Source organism: Marmota flaviventris, chromosome 18, assembly GCF_047511675.1.
Source record: "Marmota flaviventris isolate mMarFla1 chromosome 18, mMarFla1.hap1, whole genome shotgun sequence".
NCBI lineage: Eukaryota > Metazoa > Chordata > Mammalia > Rodentia > Sciuridae > Marmota > Marmota flaviventris.
The window spans coordinates 46,226,337-46,253,077 of NC_092515.1; the positions used below are offsets into that span (position 1 = coordinate 46,226,337).

The 26,741-nt window shown below is 37.3% G+C and overlaps 1 protein-coding gene across 3 annotated transcripts in view; it reads left to right on the forward strand.

The window, feature by feature from the left end:
- The window catches only part of Ctcf (CCCTC-binding factor), a 46,973-nt gene that overhangs the window by 4,944 nt on the left and 15,288 nt on the right, over positions 1-26,741 (forward strand). For 2 of the 3 annotated variants that reach the window (XM_027953913.2, XM_027953914.2), the window contains exons 2-6: positions 123-239; positions 1,819-1,931; positions 20,439-21,228; positions 21,566-21,736; positions 25,646-25,779. In XM_027953913.2, the coding sequence (XP_027809714.1) occupies positions 20,448-21,228; positions 21,566-21,736; positions 25,646-25,779 (1,086 nt within the window). In that variant the 5' untranslated portion in view covers positions 123-239; positions 1,819-1,931; positions 20,439-20,447. The remainder of the gene's footprint in view (positions 1-122; positions 240-1,818; positions 1,932-20,438; positions 21,229-21,565; positions 21,737-25,645; positions 25,780-26,741) is intronic. The other variant, XM_027953912.2, reaches the window with a different exon arrangement.

Sequence of the window (26,741 nt, forward strand, 5' to 3'; positions counted from 1 at the left end):
CATATTAAAAATTTATTGTTTTTTCCCCCATTTTAATCAGTCTTTGATTTGCCTTAATTTTTCATGCTATATGTGTATTTGTATGAATTCAGTGTTTCATAAAATGATTTATTCTTTTTTAGAATGATCACAGACCTGGAGCCAAAGAACAAGATGCACTAGTGGACAGAGTGCTGACCAAGGGCTTGAGAGCTGGGTTCTGTTTTCCCTCCTCAAACTGACTTTGCAGCCACGGAGAGGTACATTTCTTGCTCTTAAGAATGGGAATAATGTAATCCTTTTGGGGCTGGAGAATTTGCTGGGTGAATCATGGGAATAGGAGAGGCAGGACATTGGATAGTTGACAGAAGTCAGAGTCCTGGGTTTAAAACTATGCGTTGCCACATAGTAATTAGGTGACGCTCATCAAGTTACTTAATCTGTCTGTTCCTACAGTTCTCTCTCCTTTTTTTGGGGGGGGGGTGCCTAGAATTGAACCCCAGGCGCTTTACCACTAAGTCACATTCCCAGCCTTTTTTTTTTTTTTTTTTTTGAGACAGGGTCTTGCTAGCTTGATGAGGCTGGCTTTGAATTTATAATCCTCCTGCCTCATCCTCCTGAATTGCTGGGATCATAGATATGTGCCAATGTGTTCAACTACCATCCTCATTTGGAATAGAATAACAGCATCATCAATCTCAACAAGCTATTCTTGGGTGTAATAAGAATATATGTAAAGGATAAATTACCATCCTGAGCATATACATAGGAAATCAGGGCTGTTTGTCAGTAGAAACCCTTAGAGTGTATATTTTGACTATTGGCAAATGACCCTAAATGTCCATGGCCTGTGGCAGTTTGTAATTTTGATGAAGAACAGACGGAATACTGTTGTTGGGGAATCTTGTATCCTTGATAAAAAAATGTGTTAATTAATTGAGTTAGCCTAACTGATGGCCCATTATTTGCATCAGTGTGTGACAGTCATTATCAATTTACTTCAGATTATAATTCTGCTATAAAATATAATGGCCATCATAGGGAACTTGGAACAGGCTTCTCATTAAGGTAGAGATATGCTTTGGGATTTCTAAACAAAGTAGGGTTCTGAGTGTAAAAATTATCTATCTTTGTCTACTAGAAAGCACATCTTTTTTACCCACAGAAAAATGTGAAAATAATTTAATTGCACTTGTTTGATGGCAAAAAGGAGTACAGAGGTGGAAATTACAAATGCTAAAATTAGATAAGTTTATATTAATGAATCATCTCAGTGACTCCCTAAAATTTTTCTTACGAGCTATGTGCAGAGCAAGTAGAGAGGAGGAAGGGAAAAGTAATGAAAGCTCCTCTATTCTTCAGCCTTCTGTTTTCCAAATGGGCAGCTTGATATCTTGCTACATGGAAAGAACAAAGTCTGTGATAGTGTCCTGTCCTTCTAGAAATAACTTGTGCCCTACAGTTTTTTTAAGAATGTTGACTCAGAATACATGCTAATAAAGTGCAGAAAAGAGAAAAAAAAAATCATTATTTGAAGAACTGTTGAGAAATCTAGCATTAAGAGTTTAGGAATGGGGGCTGGGGTAGTGGCTCAGTGGTAGAGCGCTGGTCTAGCATGTGTGAGGGACTGAGTTTGATCCTTTTTAATGTGGACTGAGTACCACATTAAAAAATAAACAAAATAAAGGTATTGTATTGTGTCCATCTATAACTAAAAAATAAAAATTTAAAAAAAGGTTAGGAAATGGGATTATAGGAACATGTTGGTCACTCTTAAGTTTTATGGGTACCTTTAATGTAAGATTCCTGTTTCTCAAACTGGAATATAAATACTCTCAGGATACAAGGTGGTGTGATTCCGGGGTACTTGAAGCCACAAGATAAACATGACCCATCTTCTTGGAGCTTCAGTTATGCTAATTAAGAGGGCAGTGAGTTAAATAATTTAACTGGTAAGTAATTAAAACTGTTATTATGTTTAAAAAATACACATTTTTGGAGCAGAATGCAAACACAAATCTTAAAAGGAGGCATGAGTGCTTGGGTTGGGAAGTGCTCTTTATATTGTTTATATAGGTACCATGGTAGGAACAATAAGAAGCAATACTTTTGAATTATTGAAAACTACTTTGTCCCTATAGCATTCTACTATGGAAAATAGAAGTCTACTTGCTTGTGTATGTATTCCTACACATGGCTGACATACACAAGATGATTGTTAGGCAGTTTTAAATGACTAGACCAAGTCAGAATTGTTAGATAAGTTCCTTCCATCTAGTGATACGGATTATAATTTAAAACAAATGAGAAAACTATAATCAAAATCAAGTCTAAAACTATAATTATAATAAAACAGTTTTAGAAACAAATTTATTAACTTGAGCGCAGTTAAAATAATTCTTCAAAATCAGTTGTTCTTGGGCTGGGGATGTGGCTCAAGCGGTAGCGCGCTCGCTTGGCATGCGTGCGGCCCGGGTTCGATCCTCAGCACCACATACAAAGATGTTGTGTCCGCCGAGAACTAAAAAATAAATATTAAAAAAAAATTAAAAAAAAAAAAATCAGTTGTTCTTTTGTGTTTTATGGTTACTAAGTATTGTTACATAATGTATTGTTTTTATTGTGAGACTTAAGAATTACATTTTCAGGGCTGGGATTGTGGCTCGGTGGTAGACCGCTTGCCTAGCAGGGGCAAGGCCCATGGATTCGATCTCAGCACCACATAAAAATTAATAAGTAAAACAAAGGTATTGTGTCCAACTACAACTAAAAAATAAAATTATAAAAAAAAAAGAATTACATTTTCTAAGGGCTAGGATTGTGATTCAGTGATAGAGTGCTCTTCTAGCACATTTGAGGCACTGGGTTTGATCCTCAGCACCACATAAAAATAAATCAGTAAAGGTATTGTGTCCATCTACAACTGAAAAAAAAAAATTACAATTTTCTAAGCCAGTTATGGTGTCACATGCCTGTAATTCTAGCTACTCCAGAGGCTAAATCAGGAGGATCCCAAGTTTGAAGCCAGCCTTAGCAGATTAGTGAGACTTTGTGTCAAAATAAAAATCTCCAAAACAAACTCTTGGGAATGTAGCTCAGTGGCATAATACCCCTGAGTTCAATCCTCAATACCTCAATATAACCTAGTTATTTTATGATGCTAGTAAGTTTTTTCCCCTTAACTTAGATAAAGCACAATTACCAAAAATTGGTAATAACAATAATCAACATAAGAGGACTATTAAAGTATAATGCATCCAGATAATAAAATGTCAGTCATTAAGTATAAAATATATTGAAATGGAAAGATATGTGATGTGCTACACAAAGCAGATTATCACATATTATGGAAGGAATAATCTCATGATATTTATATAAAATGTGTTGTTTATATAAGATTGAGTAGGTTTGTATTATCTAAATTTTCTCACCTATGTTGCATAAAATATTTTTAGTTGCAGATGGATGCAATATCTTTATTTTTTTTTTCAAATGTGGTTCTGGGAACCCAATCCAGTGCCTCACAGGTGCTAGGCAAGCGCTCTACCACTGAGCCACAACCCACCCCAGCGCCATGTGTTGCATAATTTTTAAGGGGAAAAAGCTCAGTACAGCTGGGTGTGGTGGTAAACACCTATAATCCCAGAAGTTTGGGAGGTTAAGGCAGAAGGATCCCAAGTTCAAGACCAGCTTCAGCAATTTAGCAAGACCTTAAACAACTTAGCAAGACCCTATCTCAAAGTAAAACATAAAAAAGGACTGGGGCTGGGGCTCACTGGTGAAGTGCCCCTGGGTTCAATTTCTGGTTCCCCCCACCCCCCCACCAAAAAAAAAAGGGAAAAAAAAACCCTATATAGTAAGAAGTGGCATTGAAGTTTTCTGATAAATACAATGTAATGATAAAAGGAGTTGAAAGCTAGTATACTTTGACAGTAACATCATCCAGACTTACTGAGTTAAGAGCACGCTTGTCCAAGTGGAGGCAGGAGAAAGAGCCTGGCAGCTGGACATCTGACTTAGTGTATGGGGGAATTGGTGTCGCAGAGGCTGATCTTCCATTTTTCCACACTTAAATTTGGTATTTTAAAATATAACTTTTAAGTTTATAAAATATCAAGTAATATTTATTTTCATTCTTAAGAAGAGTCAAATAATTGGGGAATTTTGCTAGAACCTTATACTTTCCTTTCCCAGAAGAAAACACTATAAATAGTTTGGTGTGTTAACCTTTGGCCACTATTCTGTGGTTTTTTTAATGGACATATACATATAATGCAATTTAAAAAATTGTGTTATGTGAATTTTCTGTAACTATCTTATTTATTTAATGTAGGAGGAAACAATTCAAACAGTACAAAATAGTAATAATGAGAAGTAATACTTCCTCCTGCCTCTCATTTTTCCTTTTTTTTGAAGGGGGTGGTTGCTGGGGATTGAATACAGGAACACTTAGCCACATCCCCAGCCCTATTTTGTAGAGACAGGGTCTTACTGAGTTGCTTAGTGCCTTGCTTTTTGCTGAGGCTGGCTATGAACTCGAGATCCTCCTGTCTCAGCCTCCGAAGCCGCTGGTATTAACAGGTGTGCGCAAAACTGTGAATAGTTACCCTGTTGTGTGTTCATCACTCTGTCTCTTTTTGTGTGTCTGTGGGGAGGGCTTTTCCCTTTTATCATGCCTTACCACCTTAACAGATTATTTCATATTGGTGGCTCCCAAGAATAGAGGTAAAACTTCAGGACATACTCATTGAGCCTTACAATCCATTAGTTTATGTTGGAATCACTGCTCAGGTAGCATTTGCTGAAAAATTCCATAGATGCACCTGTTAGGTGTTGTATAAATCCTAGTGTGTGTGTGTGTGTGTGTGTGTGTGTGTGTGTGTGATTTCTTCCTGTTGTGTTTTTATTCAAAGTTATAAACTTGCGATAGATTCTCAACCTTTCTTTCCAAGTGATGAAAGACTGTAGGAGTTCTCTAAAAATGGTATAACTACTTCAGGGTTGTGTGTTTGGAGTGAGGCAAAGAGGGATCTGGGAGAACAAAGAGAAGGGAGGCTCTGTGCTGGTGAAAGTGTCATGTGTGCTATAGAGAGCAAAGAGAGGGACAGTGTGCTCAGAAATCCGCCTCTAGCTAGTACTGTGGCACCATCATTGACTTCCCAGTAAGCACTGTCTTCTGGAGGATTTTTTATTTATTTTTTGATTTTGGTCCTAGGGGTTGAACCTGGGGTTGTTCAAATACTGAACCACATCCCCAGCTGTTTTTTGTATTTTATTTAGAGACAGGGTCTCGCTAAATTGCTTAGGGCCTCAGCCTCCCAATCTGCTGGGATTACAGGTGTACACCACCACACCTAGCTGTCTTCTCTTTTATATATAAATGTTCAGTAATTGAAATATATGCACTACCTTTAATGAAGGGCCAGAACATGACCTCTGAAACCGGATCACAGTAATAAATTTGAGATAGTTTAATGTAGTTCCACTTGGTTACAATGAATTTCTTCTGCACAAAATTTGTGTAATTCCATGCATAAATATATGTTCTTGGGCTAGGGATGTGGCTCAAGCGGTAACGCACTCGCCTGGCATGCGCAGGGCGCTGGGTTTGATCCTCAGCACCACATAAAAATAAAATAAAGATGTTGTGTCCATCAAAAACTGAAAAATAAATATTAAAAAATTCTCTCTTTTCTCTCTCAAAAAAAAAAAAAAATATATATATATATATATATATATATATATATATATATATATATATATCTTGTCCTATAGTGTTCCCTCTGCTAAAATGCTTTCCTCTACTAGTTCACCTAGCAAGATCCATTACATTTTTTTAACCCAGTGTTAACATTTCCTCTCCTTAAGAGAGCCTCTGTGCCAGGGTTGTTAACCACTGTTATAGCATTGTATAGCTGCTATTTTTTGTCTGTCTGCCAGCCAGACAAGAACTTAGTCCTGTTTGGAATTCATTCTTTTTCTGTTGCTGTTATTGTTATTGTTGGCAGTAACTGGGGATTTGAACTCAGGGACTCATGCATGGGAGGCAAGTGCTCTACTACTGAGCTACATCCTCAGCTCTCCTGTGTAGAATTCAAAGCTTATCTTGAGGTGAACGGTGCTGCAGTACTGGTTGAGTCTACCTCCAATGCCTGTGCTATTTAACTAGTATAACAACCTTATACCCCACTTTTCCCGTTTGCTTGAGAAAGAACCCTTTGAACTTTTATTTTTTTATATCCAGCAATAGACACTGTTCCCATTTTAAATATTTTATTAGCATATATTTCCTAGATTCAGAGCTCTTTATGGCTATTAGGATACTGTTTTGTTCTGACTGTACCCTTTAATAATAGCAAATGGGGAAGGGGGTTGTTAACAAAATACTGGGGCACTCTTTTTCACATTACTTTATTTCTCTTTTAATTCTCAAAAAACCAACCCTGCTGTGCTTAAAATTGACAGTAAAGAAAAGTGATGGGGCTGGGATTGTGGCTTAGCGGTAGAGTTCTCGCCCCGCATGTGTGAGGCTCTGGTTTCGATCCTCAGCACCACATATAAATAAATAAAGGTATTATGTCCAATTACAACTACTCACCTGTGAGCAGGTGAGTGCCACCTCAGATAAATGTTGCTTCTGTTCTGATCACCATGAAAGAAATGGTCATGTATTTTTCTGCTTCTCAGCTTGAATCATTTTGTCTACCAGTCCCTCCTTATTCTTACTGTAACCTGCAAGTTTCCTGGTACTAGTTCATAGATATTGATGGTTGCTTTAATGTATCTTAACCTCTCAGATGAGATGGTAATGTATATATTTTCAGGAGTAACAGTTATCCTGCTTGAATTTTAAACCTAACTTTGGTTCTAGAAGTGTGTATAATTTTTATTCCTGTTATTGGTTTTTGTCCTGCATCTGGCAAAAAACATGGAGTTTTTTCCTTCATTCTCAGGATAAACTGATTACTTATTTTTCATGCTTTTTTTTTTTTTTAACTTGACATGACAACATTTAATGCTCGCTGTAGTTAGAACACCATACTAGACTTTTCACTTAACATTCTTCTTATTTAAAAATCTAGAAAAGGAGAAGCCATAGGTATTTTCTCTGTTCTCTGCCTTCTGATGATATGGTTCACATTGTCCTTTATTAGACTGGTTTAGATGACCTTCATATTAGACCTCTTCAAAGTTGCATGGGGAAACTCATGGGGAATTAGGGCTATTTCTTACCAGTGTATACAAGTCTTCTGATCTCCAGGAAATAAGTTGGAATTTTTTAAAAACAATCTGTTGTGCCTGTGACAGAGTATATTTGACAAAAAATTATGGTGGTTTCATTTAGAAAAGAGATTCCTAAGAATTGTCTTTATTACAGTAACAAAATGGATTATTCCAAATAACATGTATATTTTATAATAACCAATCTCTGTAAATGACTAAACTCTTGAATGATGAATATAAAAGGATAATTTGGTTGTTTTCCTCTGGGAGTTATCTGACATATGTGCTATGTAGCTGTGTAATCATTGTTTATACATTACTGAATTTTGATATATTCCAAAGTTGATGTATTCAGTTAGCTGTTATTTAAATGGCAGGTTGCTTTTTTTTTAGTTGTCAATGGACCTTTATATTATTTATTTATATATGGTGCTGAGAATCAAACCCAGTGCCTCACACAAGCTAGGCAAGTGCTCTTCCACTGAGCTACAATCCCAGCCCGGCAGGTTGCTTTTTAATCTAACCTGTAATTGTATTGAGATTTTTTGTTGTTGTTGTTGTTGTTGTTAAAAAATGAGCCTGGTACAGTGGTGCACACCTGTAATCCCAGTGACTTGGGAGGCTGAGACAGGACAATCACAAATTTTAGGCCTGCCTTGGCAATACAATTTAGCAAGACCCTGTCTTAAAATAAAAACAAAAAAGGGCTGGGGTGTAGCTCGGTGGTAAAGTGCCTCAAGATTCAGTCTCTAATGCCTCCATTAAAGAAAAAAAAATACTAACAGAACAATAAAGAATATTAATTCATATAGTTTTCACTTAACATATCGTGTTTTGTTTTTCCTTGTTCCCTTCCTGCCACTTGTACTGTACAAGAACCATTTATGTGTTTCATGTGATGAGAGTGTCTATTGTTTACCTAACACTGGTTTGTATCCACTGGTATAGAGGATGCAAAGGTCAAAGGCATCGTTTCTGCGCTTAGAAAGGGAATTTTGTGTTGGGGACGATATGCAGACATAGGACATTATACTGCAGTTAAACAAAACCTGAGGTCAGTCTCCACTGTTCAAAGTTGAAAAAACATTGAGGTAGGGAATGGCTTGAACTGGGGATAAGAGTAGACACTGGGATGGAGATGTCTAACAGGAAGTATTGAAAGGTGAGATTGAGTGGGTGGAAGGGATGGGAACAAACTGTACAATGCTCCAACTCTGGGAGCTAAGCCAGATAGTTTGGACTTGATTCACTAAGCATCAACCATTATGAGGGGGTTTTGTTGTTTTGTTTTTGTTTTAGGAGACAGGGTTTCACTATGTTGTCTAGGCTGTCTCTGAACTCCAGGGCTCAATTGATTTTTCTGCCTCAGCCTCACAAGTAGTTGGGGCTACAGGTGCACACCACCTTGTCTATCTTCACTGTGAGTTTTTGAGCCCCATTTTAGGAAGATTTAGTCTGACATTAATGTGCTGAGCAAAGAAGGACCAGCGTGGGAAGCTGTTGGGCACCCCCCCCCCCCCACACACACACACACACTGTTGTCAGTATTGGGAATTGAACCCAAGGCCTTGCACATAGTAGGCAAGTGCTATCACTGAGTTATAGCCCCAGCCCTGTTCCTTTTTGACGTTTCTGTGTTTCCTCCATTCCTGGATTTGATAACTTACCAGGTTCTGTCAACTGGTAAATACTTCATCCTATAGAAACTCAGAAATTTATCAGAGAAGTCATTTTTATGGGGAAAATTTATTTAAGATTTGTGATTAAGAATTTTAGGGGAAGGAAAGGGCATATTGTCATTCAACTAAACTGTATTGTTGCCTTCTGGGCTGGTTTATAAGGATACAGAGCTGGTTGAAGCCCAAACTATGAAGTAAGTACCATTTTCTTTTTATAGAAAAGGAAACAAAGGCGTGTAAAGTAGATTATTACACTCCAGGGCACACTCATGTTTAGAAAAATCAGAATTGGAATACAGGTCTCTGGTTTTGTGGGGTGTTTTCCTTTGGTACTGGGGATTGAATCCAGGGTACTATACCACTGATCTATATTCCCAGCCCTTTTTTATTTTTCATTTTGAGATAGGGTCTCCCTAAGTTGCCGAGGCTGGCCTCAAATTTGCTATCCTTCTGGGTAGCTGGGATTACAGGCATGCACCACTATGCCCAGCAGGTCTCAGTTTTTTTTTTTGTTTGTTTGTTTGTTTTGTTTTGGTACCAGGGATTGAACCTCAGGGGCACTTGACCACTCAGCCACATCTCCAGCCCTATTTTATATTTTATTTAAAGACAAGGTCTCATTGGGTTTCTAGCACCTCGCTTTTGGTGAGGCTGGCTTTGAACTTGTGATCCCCCTGCCTCAGTCTCCTAAGCCACTGGGGTTACAGGCATGTGCTACTGTGGCCATTAGTTCTCTGGTTCTTAATAACTATTCTGACTTTCCCCCTCCTTTTTAAAAATATAGAACAAATATTTTCCCCATATTAAGTACAGTCTGTCCTCTGTGTGCCATGTCCACAGATTCAGCCAACTGCAGATCACAGATACTCGGGAGGAAAAACTGTGTCTGCACTTAATACAAATAAACTTTTCCTTGTTATTTCCTAAATAATACAGTATAATATTTAATTACATAGTATTTGTATTCTTTTAGGTATTACAAGTAATCTAGAGATGATTTAAAGTATAATGTGGGAGTTTGTACATAGGTTATATAAAAATACTATACCATACCATTTTATACATAAGTGACTTGAACTTTTGCAGATTTTAATATACACATGGGGTGGTGGTTGAATCCTTGAACCATTCTCCATGGATACCAAGAGACAATAATATTATTAAAATATGATACTTAATGTGTACATAATGTTGTATTCCATTTTGTGGATGTATCATTTTTACCAGTTCTAACAATTCTCCTGTGGCTGGATTTTTAGGTTGTTTATAATTATTCACTTTGCAAACATGTAATCCTAATAATTCGGGAGGCTGAGGCAGGAGGATCACAACTTCAAGCCTAGTCTCAGCAACTTAACAACTTATCAACATCCTGTCTCAAAAAAACAAAACAACAACAAAAAAACCTTAAAAAGGCTGGGGATGTGGCTCAGTGGTAAAAGCTCCCCTGGGTTCAGTTGGCAATAATAATAATAATACCCTTAATCCTGTTGTTTTTGAGGCTGGTCTCTAACTCCTGGGCTCAAGTAATTCTTCTGCTTTAGCCTCCTGAGTGTTAAAACTATAAAAGCACACCTGTAGCTTGGCTAATCTTATTGTTCTTAAAAGTCTGAAATAAAATTACCAATCTCAATATGAATGTTATTTATAAAAGTTTTTCATTCACATCTTCAGTACCTTCTGTAGGACTGTGCTGGTTTAATTGCGCCAAGACTAACTTGGAAAGTATCCTTTAAAACAGCTTAGCAGTTTAATAAAGATAAAACTTCCCCATTATTTTAGTTTCATTTTAACAAGGTTCCTTTTTCTTTTCTTTTTTTTTACCCCCCTTCATCTGCCTTTTGTGTGTGTGTTCCAAGGGCCTCATGCATACTAAAGAGGCATTCTGCCCCTGAGCTAGCTGCATACCCAGCCCTGCCATTCATATTTCTTTGAGTTCTGTATTTATGTTCTTTGCCCAGTTTCCTCTTTGGGTGTTTATCATTTTCTTACAAGTTTCTGGTATTTATATAAGAAAGGTGTTAATGTATTAGTACAGATATTTTAAAAATTTTGTTCAACATATTTTTGTCATATAGTATTTTTTTTTTTACCTTGAAGGTGGATCTCAGACATTTTCTCTGATTTGTCTATTTCCCATGCTTCAAAACACAGAGCAAAAGATAGCTCATTTTTTTTCTCTAAGTAATTGCAGTTTTTCTGGCATCTTTTATGAAATAGTCCTCTTGTCCCCGCTAATTTAAAATGACAACTTTTTAATGTGCTAGTGTTTATTCCTGGATTTTTTCTTTTTTTTTTTTTTAGTTGCCTGTGGTAGTGATAATACCATATTAATTGTCATGCTTTATGCTATGTTAATGTTTGGCATAGACAGTGACCTTTGTTATTTTTCAGAAATTTTATTGCTATCTTCAATCTTCTGTTTATTTTTTGGCAGATTTTTAATTATTTTATATAAAATGGAAGAATTGGCATCATTACAAGGGTTAACATTTCTAGTCATTTACACAGATTGTAGTGTCCCTCCTAAATGGGGTCTTTATGTCTTATGAAGAGTTGTATCGTCTTGAAAAAGCTCCTACAGATTTTTTTTTAAATCATTTTATTATTCTTTTTTAACAAACGGCCCCAAGGATAGGGAACCAGGGGAAGGGGAAGGAGGGGAAGCAAGGCTCCAGTCCCACAACCCCTCCCCACCCACCCCTTTCCAGATTTTTTTTTTTTTGTAGTTAGATAGCATGCCTTTATTTTATTTGTTTTATTTTTATATGGTGCTAAGGATTGAACCCAGTGCGTCACACATGCAAAGCAAGTGCTCTGCCACTGAGCTATATAGCCCCAGCCTTTTTTGTTGTTTTTTAAATTTTTTTTAATTTTTACTTATTTATTTATTTTTTAGTTGTAGGTGAACACAATACCTTTATTTTATTTTTATGTGCTACTGAGGATCGAACCCAGTGGCTCACATGTGCAAGGTGAGCACTTTACTGCTGAGCTATAACCATAACTCCCCCTAGTCCCCTATTCATTGTTTTTTGATATGTTTGTTGTGAGTGGTATAGGTTTATAGTTTAATTTTCTGTAGTTTCTATTTAAAATACGTGTGTACAATTGTAAATTTATTTATATGCCCTATTTTTAAGTTCATTTATATAACTCACAAAGAATTTGAAAAAATGTATAGAAAATAAAAATAATAATATAAATTTATTTTAGAAACCAGAAAATACAGGGCAGAACAAAACGTTATTGCATAGTTCAAGAAGCAATAAATTGATCACAGTGTGGCCAACTAAAAACTAGTACCTGTTACACAGGTCTCACAAAGAAAGAAAAAAATTCTTTTGTTGAAAAGTAGCTTTTCCAAGCATTAACTCCAAATGTAATTTCACCGTGTATCCTTTAGTTCAAGCCAAGGGCATAATGCCAAAACAAAACTCAGTGAAAGCAGTTCTGTAGGGGATAAGACCATGTGGTCCAAGAATACCCAGCTTTCTGATGGTCTGGCATAATTCTGGGATAAAGCCTAGAATAGAATGCTGGGTTCCACAGAGAGGTCAAGTCAGATAAGGACAGAAAAGTCTCCTTTGGATTTACTAGTTAAGGGCCATTGCTGGCTTCAGAGCATTTCAGTAGAGTATTGGGGAGCAGAAACCAAATTGGTGTGCTGAGGAGTAGTAGAAGTAAAACTTTGGAGACAGCAAATGTAAATTTGAGCATGGAAGGAATAAAGAGAAAGTGTATACATGGGAAAACTGAGCAGACACTAAATTGGTGGATGATTATTTCTAAACATAGAAATATAAACATCTTTTGGGCTAGGGTTGTGGCTCAGTGTTAGAGCGCTCGCCTAGCATATGTGAGGCCCTGGGTTCGATCCTCAGCACCATATAAGAATGAATAAAATAAAGATATTGTGTCCAGCTAAAAAAATAAATATTAAAAAAAGAAATATAAACATCTTTTATCTTTTACATGCTTCATTTTTCACTTTCCATAAATGAGACTTGAATAATCTGGGGATGGGGTGTTCCAGAAGTAAATGCAAAAAACCTGTTTTTATTGGTGTAAGTTCACAAAAGAGATTTGACAAAACTTACAAGATACAACCAACTCAAACAAGGAGAGAGCCACTAAAGAATTAATGGGACACTGTCTCAAAATAAAAAATAAAAAGGGCTGGGTGTATGGCTCAGTAGTTAAGTTCCCCTGGGTTCTATCCCCAGTACCTAAAAATTTTAAAATAAATAAATAAACAGAAAAGAAATAGAGTCTGAAGAAGAAGGGAGGAAATGGATTGGAGCTATTTATAAGGGTGAGGCAGCTAAGAGCGCTGTCCCCAAGGAGTAGGGAGTGAGGCCTGGTCCAGCCTATTGGGTTAGTTATTGATTCAGAGGAGAGACTCGCTTTTCCTGGAGGAAGTTAGATTGAGGGATCTACTGCTTGAAAGGATGCACTGAGATTTCTAAGCAGTGTCTGGGAGAGGTTGGTGACTTGTCACTTTTTATTTTGTGTTTCTCTGTAAAAATATTAGTTACTATTTAAGACTTGAATAGATGCTGATGTTCAAGGACCTAATGCCATTTGTTCTTTTCATAATGAGCAAATACTGTTAGCTCCCCTCCTTGGCAGCACAGTTTGTTTCAATTTGTACTTCTTTATAACAGTTGTTTTTCTACTGTTATAATTCTTTGACTTTTTTTAGGCTGTTTTTAGAAACACTCAGTTTCTAACATTTTAAGTTTTCAGACAGAAGGACAAAAGTGGATTTTTCTGTGTTCTTCAGATTGTGTCCTATAAACCCTAACTCTGAGATTAAATGTTTTTCCTCTACTGATTTTATATTGGAATACTTAAGCAGTCTGGGATTATGTAGTATTTGCAGGCAGAGCCACCATTAACATTTACAGCATGTGAATTTTTGTTCTTTGTTCTTTAATAACTTTCACAGTAATATCTCTAAGATAGGTGGGGCTTATTCTATGTTCCCTAAATCCAGACATTGTTGTTATCATCCTCTTTGTTGTAATACTAACTATGGGACCTTTGTGGCCTGGAAAGCTTCTCTCATTAAAAAAAAAGTAAGAAGTAATGGTGTAAAAAAAAAAATAAAATGGTGTCATGCTCAAAAAAAAAAAAAAGTAATGGTATAATATAAGTTGGAAAGTCAGATTCTGTGCATCAGGGTAGCACCTGAAGTTCTGTGTTTCTAAAAATCTCCAAGGTTACCCCATTTTTGCTGGTCCTGAGACCAGATTTTGAGCAACAAAAGTTTAAAGCTGTGCTATCCAATAAGTACAGTAGCCCCTAGTTCAAATTGAGGTGTGTTAGAAAGTACTTAGTATGAAAAAGAATATAAAGTATTTCATGAATAGTTTTTGTATTGATTATGTGTATTGATTACACCTTGAAATGATAATATTTTGGACATGTTGGGTTAAATAAAGTAGATTAAAATTAATTTCACTTGTTTCATTTTGCCTTTTTAACAAATTTCTTCAAATTATGAATTTTTAAAACACATTTTATATTACACGTCTCACATTTGTGGCTTACACTGTGTGTGTGTGTGTATGTGTGAGAGAGAGAGAGAGAGGGAGGGAGGGAGGGAGGGAGGGAGGGAGGGAGAGAGAATTGGGGATTCAACTCTTGGACACTGTACCACTGAGCTACATCTTCAGTCCTTTTAATTTTTTATTTGAGACAGGGTCTCACTAAGTAGCCCAATCTAGCCTCCAGCTTGGGATCCTCTTGCTTCAGCTACTCTTCAGCTACTTGCTTCAGCTTCCTAGGTAGCTGGAATCATAGATGGGTGCCACCACACTGGTTTCACATAATATTTTTATTGAGCAGTGTTGCAGTAGAGGATTCCTATTTCCAAAAATAATCCATCTTAGCAATATTGGGTTTGTATACAAAATGATAGTTAAGATTATGCTTAAAGTAGTCTTTAACAACAAGAAATATAAATGAGATATCTCTATATCTCTGTCTCTGTCTCTCTCACTCTTTGGAGACGTAGTCTCACTAAGTTGTCCAGGCTGGGCTGGAACTTGTATTCCTACTGCTTCAACCTCCTAAACTTCTGGTTGAGACATTTTTAAGTATAAAACTGTAGTTATTTTATCAGCAGAGACATTTGGAGCAAAAGTGATTGCCACAGAACCTCAAGATTTTGTTGTGCTAAGAATGATTTGAGTCTGAGAAGGATAAGAAGGACATAAAGTACACAGTAAAAAAGGGAGATGGCAGTGGGAACTGTGTTCCTATGAATAGACAAACAGCTTGACTGGAGGGGAAAGTGTGTGCTAGAGGAGTGCAGCAAATCAGAAATCTGAATAAATTGTCATAAGGTCAGACAGGGGGACCTTGAAATCCAGAAGATATTAAATACATCTTTCCCCCCTAAAAAAAATTAGATACATTTTGATAAGGAGTTCAAGCCCTGATGTGAATCTTAACTTTCCTGCCCAAAAAGCATACATTATTTTCCATTGCTGACCACATGAGATTTACTTCACATTTTCACATTTTTGTCATTTAAGGCCATCCAAACTATGGTTGTAACCAGCACCCCTTTTACCTTTTCTCTGTCCTGTGCCTTAAGCCAACTCTTTTTTGGGGGGTCGGGGGGATCTCTGTACTGAGGATGGAATTCAAGGCACTGTACTACTGAGCTATATCACCCAGCTCTTTCTGGTTTTTTTTTTTTTTAGACAAGGTATTCCCGGTTGTCAAGTTTGGCCTCAAATTTACAATCCTCCCTCAGCCTCTCCAGTAGCCTGTGCCACCAAACCTGGCAATTCTTACCCTTCCTTATAAGTTCTTTATTTTACCTAAAGCTCTTAACACCTTTTTCCCAAAAACACATACATTCTCCAGACTGTCTATGTACCCTGCTCATGTTTCAGGATTCCATTCCAGTTCCACATTTGGGCAGCATTTTGCTCCATAGCTGATTGTTATCTTTCTCTAAACCTTCCTAATCTTACCTTGAATTTTTGTACCATTTTTGTCCTGAACTTGTAGACTGCAGAAACAGGCCCTGCCTATCTCTCTCCAGTCTTTGTGCTGCCTTATAGTTAGTCCTGGCTTAAGGAACCATTTCTCACTGCTAGTGTGGACACAGAGCTTGCACAGATAACTGGAAAAGTATATCTCTAATAGAAGTAGCAAAAGCTTTGTTTGAAACTAGGCCAAGATGTAAAACACTTTAAATATTAATTTGGAAGTAAACTTTTATTTTTTCTTGTTTATTTTTGTACTGGAGATGGAACCCAGGGGTGCTGTAACACTGAACCACACACACCCTCAGCCCTTTTTATTTTTCATTTTGAGATGGGGTCTCTATAATCTGCTAAGGCTGGCCTTGAACTTGCTATCTTCCTGATGCAGCCTCTCCAGTCACTGAGATTACAGTTGTGTGCAGCCACGCCTAGTTATACTTATGTTTTGGTAAGGTTATAGAGTATTGTTTTGGGGACTGGGGATATAGCTCAGTGGTAGAGCACTTGCCTAGTACATGTGAGGCACTGGTTCACTCCTCAGCACCACATAAAAAAATAATAATAATAAAAATAAATAAATAAAAGGTTTTATGTCCATCTACAACTAAAGATATATCTTCTAAAAAAGTATAGCAATACTTTTTTAGGTTGGCCTCAAATTTAAAGTCCTCCTTCAGCCTCCTGAGTAGCCTGTGCCACCAAACCTGGCAGTTCTTACCCTTTTTTATAAGATTATTTATTTAACCTAAAGCCGTTAATACATTTCCCCCAAAACACATACACACTGAGTTAGATTATTGCTCAGATTCATTTTCTTCTTAGGAATGTGAGTATTCTCTACTCCCAGGACTTCAGATCCACAATATATGAGTTGGCTGATTATTTTCTGTTATATTTTCAATTTGGTTAGCATTTATTTAGTACTTACCAACCTAGTCACAGTATTGAGTAAAAACCACTTGTTAGATGTATTTCTTGTCCTCGGGGAACTCATGGTCTCATGTAAGAGAAAGACTAATGTCAAGTTGATGATAGAACACTGGAGGCTGTGTTGTATGCTGGCTACAAACAAGGCTAGTAGAGTCTGAATCTAAGTTCTGATTCTGGCTTCAAAAAAACAGGATGGAAAAAAATGACAAATGGGGAAATGTTGCTCAGTGGGTATACAGTTTCAGTTATTTTAATATGAATGCGTTCTATAGACCTGCTATACTACATAGTACCTATAGTTAATAATGTGGTATTCTGCAGTTTGAATATGAAAAGAGATTAATTAGATCTCATGCTAAATATTCTTAGCATGAAAAACTAAATAAATCCCACAGCAATACAGGGAAATTTTTTAGGTGATGTTTAGTACCTTGATGTTGGTTCATTATCACACACATACCAGGATGTATTTATATCTACCACAAACATACATCCAAACAAATTCAAAAATGAATAATTTTTTAAAATATATCAGTTATACCTTAATCTTTTTTGTTTTCTATTTTTTTTTAAATTTTATAGTTGTAGATGGACACAAAAACCTTTATTTTATTTTATTTATTTATTTTTATGTGGTACTGAAGATTGAACCCAGTGCCTCACATGTGCTAAGCAAGCGCTCTACCACTGAGCCACAACCTCAGCCCTTACAGTATGTTTTCTAAGGTGGAAATTAGCTTAAAAACAGCAAGGTAAAGGGCTAGAGGTATAGTTCAGTGAGTTGCTGGGTTCAATCCTGGGCACCAAAATAAAAATAAAATAGCAAGATAATTCCCCAGCAACAAAAAAAACAACAGGGGCTGGACATGGTAGTACATGCCTATAATCCAAGTAGCCTGGGAGGCTGAGGCAGAAGGAGTTTGAGTTCAAAGCTAGCTTCAGCAACTTAGCAAGACCTTGTCTCTAAATAAAATACAAAAAAGGGCTGGGAATGTGACTCAGTGGGTAAGGGCCCCTGGTACCAAAAAACAGAGGAGGCTCTCTACTGGTGTTTATAAATAGATGTAAGAGATATAAACAGTTTGGCCAGGAGAATCCCAGCAACTCTGGAGGCTGACAAATGAGGATCATGAATTCACAGCCAGCCTCAGCCACTTAGTGAGGCCCTAAGCAACTTAGCAAGACCCAGTCTCAGAAAATAAAAGGACTTGGCATGTAGCTCAGGAGTAAAGCACCCCTGAGTTAATTCTCAGTTTGAAAAGGGGGCAATGGGACTGGGGTTGTGGGTCAGTGATTGAGTACTTGCATAGCATGTGTGAGGTACTGGGTTCAATCCTCAGCACCACATAAAAATAAATAAATAAAATAAAGATGTTATGTTGGTCTACAACTTAAAAAAAAAATACAGTTGTTATTGTTTGTGGTGGTGGGGATCGCTAGGTGAGTACTTCATCCCTGAACTACATTTCTAGACCTAAGATTGATTGATTGATTTTTAGGTACAGAGGATTGAACTCAGGGGCACTTGACCACTGAGCCACATCCCTATCCCTATTTTGTATTTTATTAGAGACAGGGTCTCACTGAGTTGCTTAGCACCTCACTAAATTGCTGAGGCTGGCTTTGAACTCGATCCTCCTGCCTCTGCCTCTGCCTCTGAGCCTCTGGGATTACAGGAGTGTGCCACCACACCCAGCCCTAAGATTTATTTTTTAATTCACCTATTTTTAATTGACAAATAAAAATTATACATATTTATATTGTACATGGTGTTTTGAAATATGTATATGTTGTGGAATGACTAAATCAAGCTAATTAACATACAGATTACCTCACATACTTCTATTTTTTTTTTTTTTTTAGTTCTGGATGAACACAATGTCTTTATTTTGTTTGTTTATTTTTATGTGGTACTGAGGATCGAACCCAGTGCCTCACATGTGCAAGGCAAGGGCTCTGCCACTTGCCAGCCTCTCATATAGTTGCATTGAGAAAACTTAAAATCTATTCAGTGAGCCAGGTGTGGTGGTGCATACCTATAATCCCTGCAACTCGGGAGACTAAGGCAGGAGAATCACAAGTTCAAAGCCAGCTTCAGCAACTTAGTAAGACCTTGTCTCAAAATAAAAAAACTAAAAAGGGCTGGAAATGTGGTTCAGTGGTTAAGCCCCCCTTGGTTTAATCCTTGCCCCCCCCTCCCCGAAAAAATTCTTCTCAGTGATTTTGTACCTAGTTATTAATTATAGTCTCCTTATTATATAGTAGGTCTCTCTTTTCTAAAGCATTTAATCTTTGTGTTTTTCTTAGGATTATGTTTTAGTTGTCGGTGAACCTTTATTTTATTTATTTATATGTGGTGCTGAGAATTGAATCCAGTGAGCACATGTTAAGCAAGTACTCTACCACTGAGCTATAACCCCAGACCACTGTTTGTTTTTATGTGGTGCTAAAGATGGAACCCTGTGCTCACCTGTGCTAGACAGGCACTCTACCACTAAGCTACAACCCCATTACCCATATAGAAAGAAGGTCTCTTGAACTTACTCATCCTAAATGAAATTTTGTGAAAAACAGTATAGCTGTGCTCCCCCTTATGCCATCAATGTCACCTGGACAGGACAAATTTTATATTTTTTTGACCATCTTTTCCCCAAAATGTGTAAGATTTAAGCGAGTTTTGTTAATAATTCTTTAGTATCATCAAATATCCAGAGTTGCACAGGGCATGCCTGAGACTCTGGAGGCTGAGGCAGGAGGACTACAAATTCCAGGACAGCTTCAATAATTTAGTGAGACCCTCATAAGCTTAGCAAGAAATTGTCTACAACAGGAAATAAAAAATAACTGGGAATGTAGCTCAGTGGTAAAGCACCCTTGAATTCAATCCCCAACACACACACAAATTTTTTTTTTTAAATTCAGAGTTGAAATTTCTAATTGTTTCATGTCATTTTTAAAATCATTTATTGGTTTGAAGGTTGATTTGAAGGTTCATATATTGTTAGTAGTTTCTGTCCTTTGTATCAGAGTTTCTTTCCCTCAGAACTGTTGATATTTTGGGCCAGATCATTCTTCATGGTGGATTGACCTGTTCCTTGTAGAATGTTTAGTAGCATTTGTCCCCACCGGTTACAAATACTAACAGCCCACCCTAGTAGTAGCAACTAACAATGTCTCCAGATCTTGCAAAACATCCCTGGAGGCAAAATCATCTAGGTTGAGAACTTTAAGTTGATAGGTTGTCTCTCCAACCTTCCTGGTTTTTTCTTCTGGTCATTTATTTGCAGAAAAAACACAAACTAATCCTTCATTGTTTCCCCTTAAACTGGGACTTTGCTGATGTCATCCTTGCGATGTAATTTGACATTTTCTGTCGTCTCTTTCCTGTTAATTGGTAGTTGGATCGAGACTCTTGGTTCAGATTTTTTGTTTTGTTTTGTTTTGATTGACAAGATTGCATCATAGATGACACTTTTTCTTCTGTCAGGAGGCATATAATGTCTGCTGAACAGCCATTGGTGCTTAATTCATTTACTGGAGTTCTTTTTAATTTTAAAATGTATGTTTTCATTTGACAAACTTTATCTTAAATAATAATCTGTGTTTTCCCTTGATAAAGGAAGGGGATATGGAAGGTGAGGCGGTTGAAGCCATTGTGGAGGAGTCTGAAACTTTCATTAAAGGAAAGGAGAGAAAGACTTACCAGCGACGCCGGGAAGGGGGCCAGGAAGAAGATGCTTGCCACTTACCCCAGAACCAGACGGATGGGGGTGAGGTGGTCCAGGATGTCAATAGCAGTGTACAGATGGTAATGATGGAACAGCTGGATCCTACCCTTCTTCAGATGAAGACTGAAGTAATGGAGGGTACAGTGGCTCCAGAAGCAGAGGCTGCTGTAGATGATACCCAGATAATAACCCTGCAGGTTGTAAATATGGAGGAACAGCCTATAAACATAGGAGAGCTTCAGCTTGTTCAAGTACCTGTTCCTGTGACTGTACCTGTTGCTACCACTTCAGTAGAAGAACTTCAGGGGGCTTATGAGAATGAAGTGTCTAAAGAGGGCCTTGCAGAAAGTGAACCCATGATATGTCACACCTTACCTTTGCCTGAAGGGTTTCAGGTGGTGAAAGTGGGGGCCAATGGAGAGGTGGAGACACTAGAGCAAGGGGAACTTCCACCTCAGGAAGATCCAAGCTGGCAAAAAGACCCAGACTATCAGCCACCAGCCAAAAAAACAAAGAAAACCAAAAAGAGCAAACTGCGTTACACAGAGGAGGGCAAAGATGTGGATGTGTCTGTCTACGATTTTGAGGAAGAACAGCAGGAAGGTCTGCTGTCAGAGGTTAATGCAGAGAAAGTTGTTGGTAATATGAAGCCTCCAAAGCCAACAAAAATTAAAAAGAAAGGTAAAATGAATTTATCCATAATAATCTCATCATTTTGGGATAAAGCGTACAACAATTCATATATAAGTTGTATTTTATGCAATGTATTTTTTTAAGGTTAGTATCTGGATACCAGTTTTTTTTAACCAGTCTAATAGAAGTTTTTTCCAGATGAAGTTCTTTTTTTGTAAGCCCTAAAAGAAATGGAAGTAAATCTATTAATGATGAGATAATTTTAATTTAGTATGATTGAGTTCATTATAAAGGTGAATAATATATACTTGTAAGAATTAAGAATTGGGATTAATTTTAACACCTTGAAACCCTGCAGCAAGTAAGTGTTTTATTTTGTATATAGGTGTAAAGAAGACATTCCAGTGTGAGCTTTGCAGTTACACGTGTCCACGGCGTTCAAATTTGGATCGTCACATGAAAAGTCACACTGATGAGAGACCACATAAGTGCCATCTCTGTGGCAGGGCATTCAGAACAGTCACCCTCTTGAGGAATCACCTTAACACACACACAGGTGCCGGATAAGAATGTGGGGGCTACAACATGATAAAGGTTAAAACTTGGGTTTTATCTAAGCTGATTGAAATAGGAAGTTAAAGAAGGAAGATTTTTTTTGTGTGTGTGTCCTTTTTGTAATCTTGACTTTACCATAAGCGGGTACGCTTTAGTTACATTAGTTAAATGCAAATGTCAAAAAAGCTTAGTGGCGGCCCAGTGCAGCGTGCCTGTAATCCCAGCGACTTGGGAAGCTGAGGCAGGAGAATCGCAAGTTCAGAGCCACCCTCAGCAATTAAATTGGCACTTAGCAACTCAGTGAGACTTCATCTCTAAATAAAATATAAAAAAGGGCTGGGGATGGGCTCAGTGGTTAAGCACCCCTGGGTTCAATTCCCACTACCAAAAAAAAAAAAAAAAAAGCTGAGTGGGATATAATCCAAATGATACAAGGATGATGATCCAGAAAAAGATTATCATAGTTTCCTGGAATAATTCCTGAAGACTTAACCATGATGTTGTGAGGTTTTTTGTTTTGTTTTGTTTTTGTCAAATTTGTTTTAGGGTTTTTTTTGTTTTATTTTTGTTTTATTGTTATTTATTTTGAAACACGGACTTGAGGCTGTACTCAAACTTGCAGTCCTCCTGCCTCAGCCTCTCAAGTGTCAGGTGTGCACCACAATATCCAGCTGTGTTGTTAAGGTTTAGCAACAGTGACACACACACAAAAGCAGTTCGGGGCTGGGGATATAGCTCAGTTGGTAGAGTGCTTGCCTTGCATGTACAAGGCCCTGGGTTAAATCCCCAGCACCACACACACGAAAAAAAAAAAAAGACAAAAAATTATCTCATACAGTCTCAGGTAACAAATGCCTGCATTATCAAAAAGAATATTAGAAATAGAAGTAAAATTTTACCTTTGTAAGAACTGGCATTTTCTGTTCCTGGTTGTTTTACCACAAGGAAAGATAAGTAATTCATAATCTGAGAATGGCAAGTTTAAGGCATCTTTCTGATAGTTCGGACATTCATTTGTTTAAGTGCCAGACATACTTTAATGGAATGTTCAGATATTCTATTATAGCTTTTTGATGGTTATAGACAGGTTATAGTGGAGAGATTCTGCACTAGGTTTCTTTATTAGTCTGTTTTGGACATTTTGTATTTTCAGTGTAGTAGTTGGTTATAAGTTCTCTCAACTTGGTTTTTCATGCAGAATAGTTTCTTCTATCCATAGTCTCTACCTCAAGCATAATAGTTTTTCTGCTCTCGTTGTTCTCCACCTTATTTTATATGATAACTCTGTGTGTGTGTATGTGTAGGAGGGTACTAGAGATTTGATGTAGGGGTACTTTATCAACTTACCATTCTTCTGCCTTAACCTCCTGAATCTCTGGTCCTGGTTGCCAGATGAATGAGTGTCTGTTGGCCTACAATCAATAAGTTTTACACAAATATATTCTTTGCTAGTGTGACTTAGTCATTTTATAACATCCCTCTAGATTTTACTCATATGTTTTGGTTTGTTTTTGTGTTTTCTTAGTTGTAGATGGACACAATACCTTTATTTATCTTCATGTGATACTGGGGATGGAATCCGGCACCACACATGTGCTAGGCAAGCTCTCCACCACTGAGCTACAACCCCAGCCCGATAATATGATTTATTTGATGCTTTGAAGATACTATAACAGGAGCATTAAATTAAAGTAGCTTTACCCTGTATTAAGACAAGCTAAGATGGGTGTACTTGGATATAGGTACTCTGTCCTGGTTTAGTCCTCAGCTTTGAGAATAAGTTCAGTAGGTTCCCCAGAGCTGTTTTGGTAGGACTGATTCATCCTACTAACAAGCCTGTAACATTCAGGTATGTATCCATTTTCTAAATGCAGTTGTAATGCATTCTAGAGGGCACCCTTGCCTATGTCAGGATGTTAAAGCAAATGGTGAACATGGACCTTCAGCAGAGGGACATAAGTGGTCATATGGTATAGCCTGATGGAAACCCCTGCTCCACACTTGTGTCCACTTCTTTGCTAATTGCCATGTTTGTTTCTACCTGAGACAGGCCTCTTAACTCCCTGCTAGATAGTACTAGGTGAACACCACAAGTTATTTTCAGCTTGCCTTGTCCTAACAGAAATGAATGTTGCTTTCCTTTTCTTCATATTTGTTTTAATTTATTTACCTGTACCACCAGACTACGTACATCACAGAAAGAACTCTATCTTTCACTCTTACATCTTCAGTGGTACCAAAGAAGCAAATTGAGCAAATAAATGTCCTGGAATTTCTTAGTTCCTATAATACTCTAGTCAAACTTTTTACTCCAGGATTCTCTTCATTTTCTTAATCATTTCTATGTATGGCTAGTCCCATTCATTACATTGTGACACTTCCTGATTCCATTCTCAAAGGTAGCCTTTATTTTTTCTTTTTAATTTTTTTTTTAATGTTTGGTATTATCTGCTGTCAACCTTTACCTGCTGTCCACAATTAGAGAGAGTTCCTAGTATCTGAGTAAGTCTATAAAAATAGCACTGTGTTATGCTGTCAGCCTTATTTGCAAAGTAGCTGGAAAAGATCAGTTATAGAACTACTATGTGAGGGTATGTTAAAATCACTAAGATTTTTTTCAGCAAAAACAAAAGAGATATAGAGGATATGATATTCATTAAAAATGTTTAAATACAGCCAGATATAGAGGTGTGCACCTGAAATCCTAGTGATTTAAGAAACTTTGGCAAGAGGATCACAAGTTCAAGGCCAGCCTTAGAAGCTTAGTGAGACCCTATCTCAGAATAAAAGGAAGAATGGCTTGGAATGTAGCTCAGTGGCAGAGTACCCCTGAGTTGAATCCCTACTGCCCCCCAAAAGTTTAAATATTGAATGAATTGACATTCAGATTACAGAACATTAAATATGGATATACTTTAAAAAGTGGTCTGTAGAAATTACATATAAAGCAGGACTACTTTGTAAAGTCTTTGATAAGCCCCTGTAATTCCTTATCAGAACAAATTTATATAGAAAAGTTTGTGCTGGGTGCAGTGGTACATGCCTGTAATCCCAAAGGCTCAGGAGGCTGAGGCAGGAGGATCTTGGGTTCAAAACCAGTCGGCAATTTAGCAAGGCCCTAAGCAACTCAAAGGGCTTAGGATGTGGCTCAGTGGTCAAGTCCCCCTGGGTTCAATTCCCAGTACCAAACAAAAAAAAAAAAAAAAGAAGAAGAAGAAGAAAACAAATTTGTGTTTGTGTTGAAAGAAAAAAGTTTCAGGATATGGACAGTCCAATGGCCCTGTTATTTATAATCATAAAACAATAAGACTTAATGAATAATGATCTAGTCAGATCAATTAATTCTGTGACCTATATTTGATAAAACATCACAGTTATATATTTTATTTAGCAAGGGTTGAGGCAGATGTAGTTTTTATTAACTTTTAATCCATAGTGACCAGGATATTCACAAAACAGAGATAGAAGGATTTTATGTCCAAAGGCAACATAAAGTGGGTAATTAAGAGAAACTGAAACCAGACATGTTGACACATGCCTGTAATCCCAGCATCTCAGGAAGCTGAGGCAGGAGGATTGCAAGTTGACCTCAGCAGCTTTGGGAGACCCTGGTTCAAAATAAAAAGAGCTGGGAATGTAGTTTAGCAGTTAAGCACTGCTGGGTTCAATCCCCAACACTGAGAGGGAGAGAGAGAAATAATAAAGTTTGGCAAGTGTTTTCACATCCTGAGACTAGTGTTTTAAATTCAGCTGGGTTTTCCCACAATTTGTAGAGGTATTCTCAGTCTAGTGCAGAATTGAAGGGATGACTAGGGTCCAATCTCATGCACTAATTCTGTTCCACACATTGAACTCTCTGTTACTAACTGCCCTTTTCCTTGTTCTTCCTCTTATCTCCTCATTTCTGTAGGTACTCGTCCTCACAAGTGCCCAGACTGCGACATGGCCTTTGTGACCAGTGGAGAATTGGTGCGGCATCGTCGTTACAAACACACCCACGAGAAGCCATTTAAGTGTTCCATGTGTGATTATGCCAGTGTAGAAGTGAGTGTTCAGCTCCTTGTTAGAACCTTTCTTAAGGAAGTAGATCATGATTTCAGTTTGAAGATAATAAAAATCTGAAATGCCTCTAAGATGAGATAGAAAATCTAGTAGATTATTAACAGTCAAATACACACAGCCTTCCCTAAAAAAAAATTGTAATGACTATGAAATTTTTACTTATTGGGGCTGGGGATGTGGCTCAAGTGGTAACGTGCTCGCCTGGCACGCGCGGGGCACTGGGTTCGATCCTCAGCACCACATAAAAAAAACAAAAATGTTGTATCCACCGAAAACTAAAAAATAAATATTAAAAAAATCTCTCTCTCTCAATTGAGTACAGATTCCATATGTTATTGCAGGCAAGTTCTACTAAACTTTGAAGAAATAAATAATTATACCTAAATCACTTGGAAGGTTTGGAGCTGAGGATGTGGTGGTAGACCACTTAGGTGTAGTCCTGGGTTCAATCCCCAGCACTTGTGGGTAGGAGGAAAGAATGTTTTACTAATTTTACTGTTTGAGGCTATTCTCTTGTCAAAACTGGATAGGGATACTACCAAAAAGAAAAATATATTATTTTCACAGAGAAGCAAAAAATATTAACCAAGGGGCTGGGAATATAGCTTGGTTGGTAGAGTGCTTGCCTCACATGCACAAGGCCCTGGGTTCAATCGCCAGCACCACCACCAAAAAAAAAAAAGATTCACTTCAATAAACCAAATTTATTTTTTAAAAAAACCAAGTTAACCAAATCTAATAATGTACTTAAGAATAAATGATTATTTGAGTGTATCTGTGACACAAGTATACGAAATTATTTTTAATAATTAGGAAATTATTGACAATACAGTACATTGAGTGGCTAAAGAAAAATTATATGACCATTTCTGTAGGTAACTAAGGGGAAAAACTATAAAATTCAATTCTTGTTACTATATGAAGTCCCTATAGGTTAAAAGTAA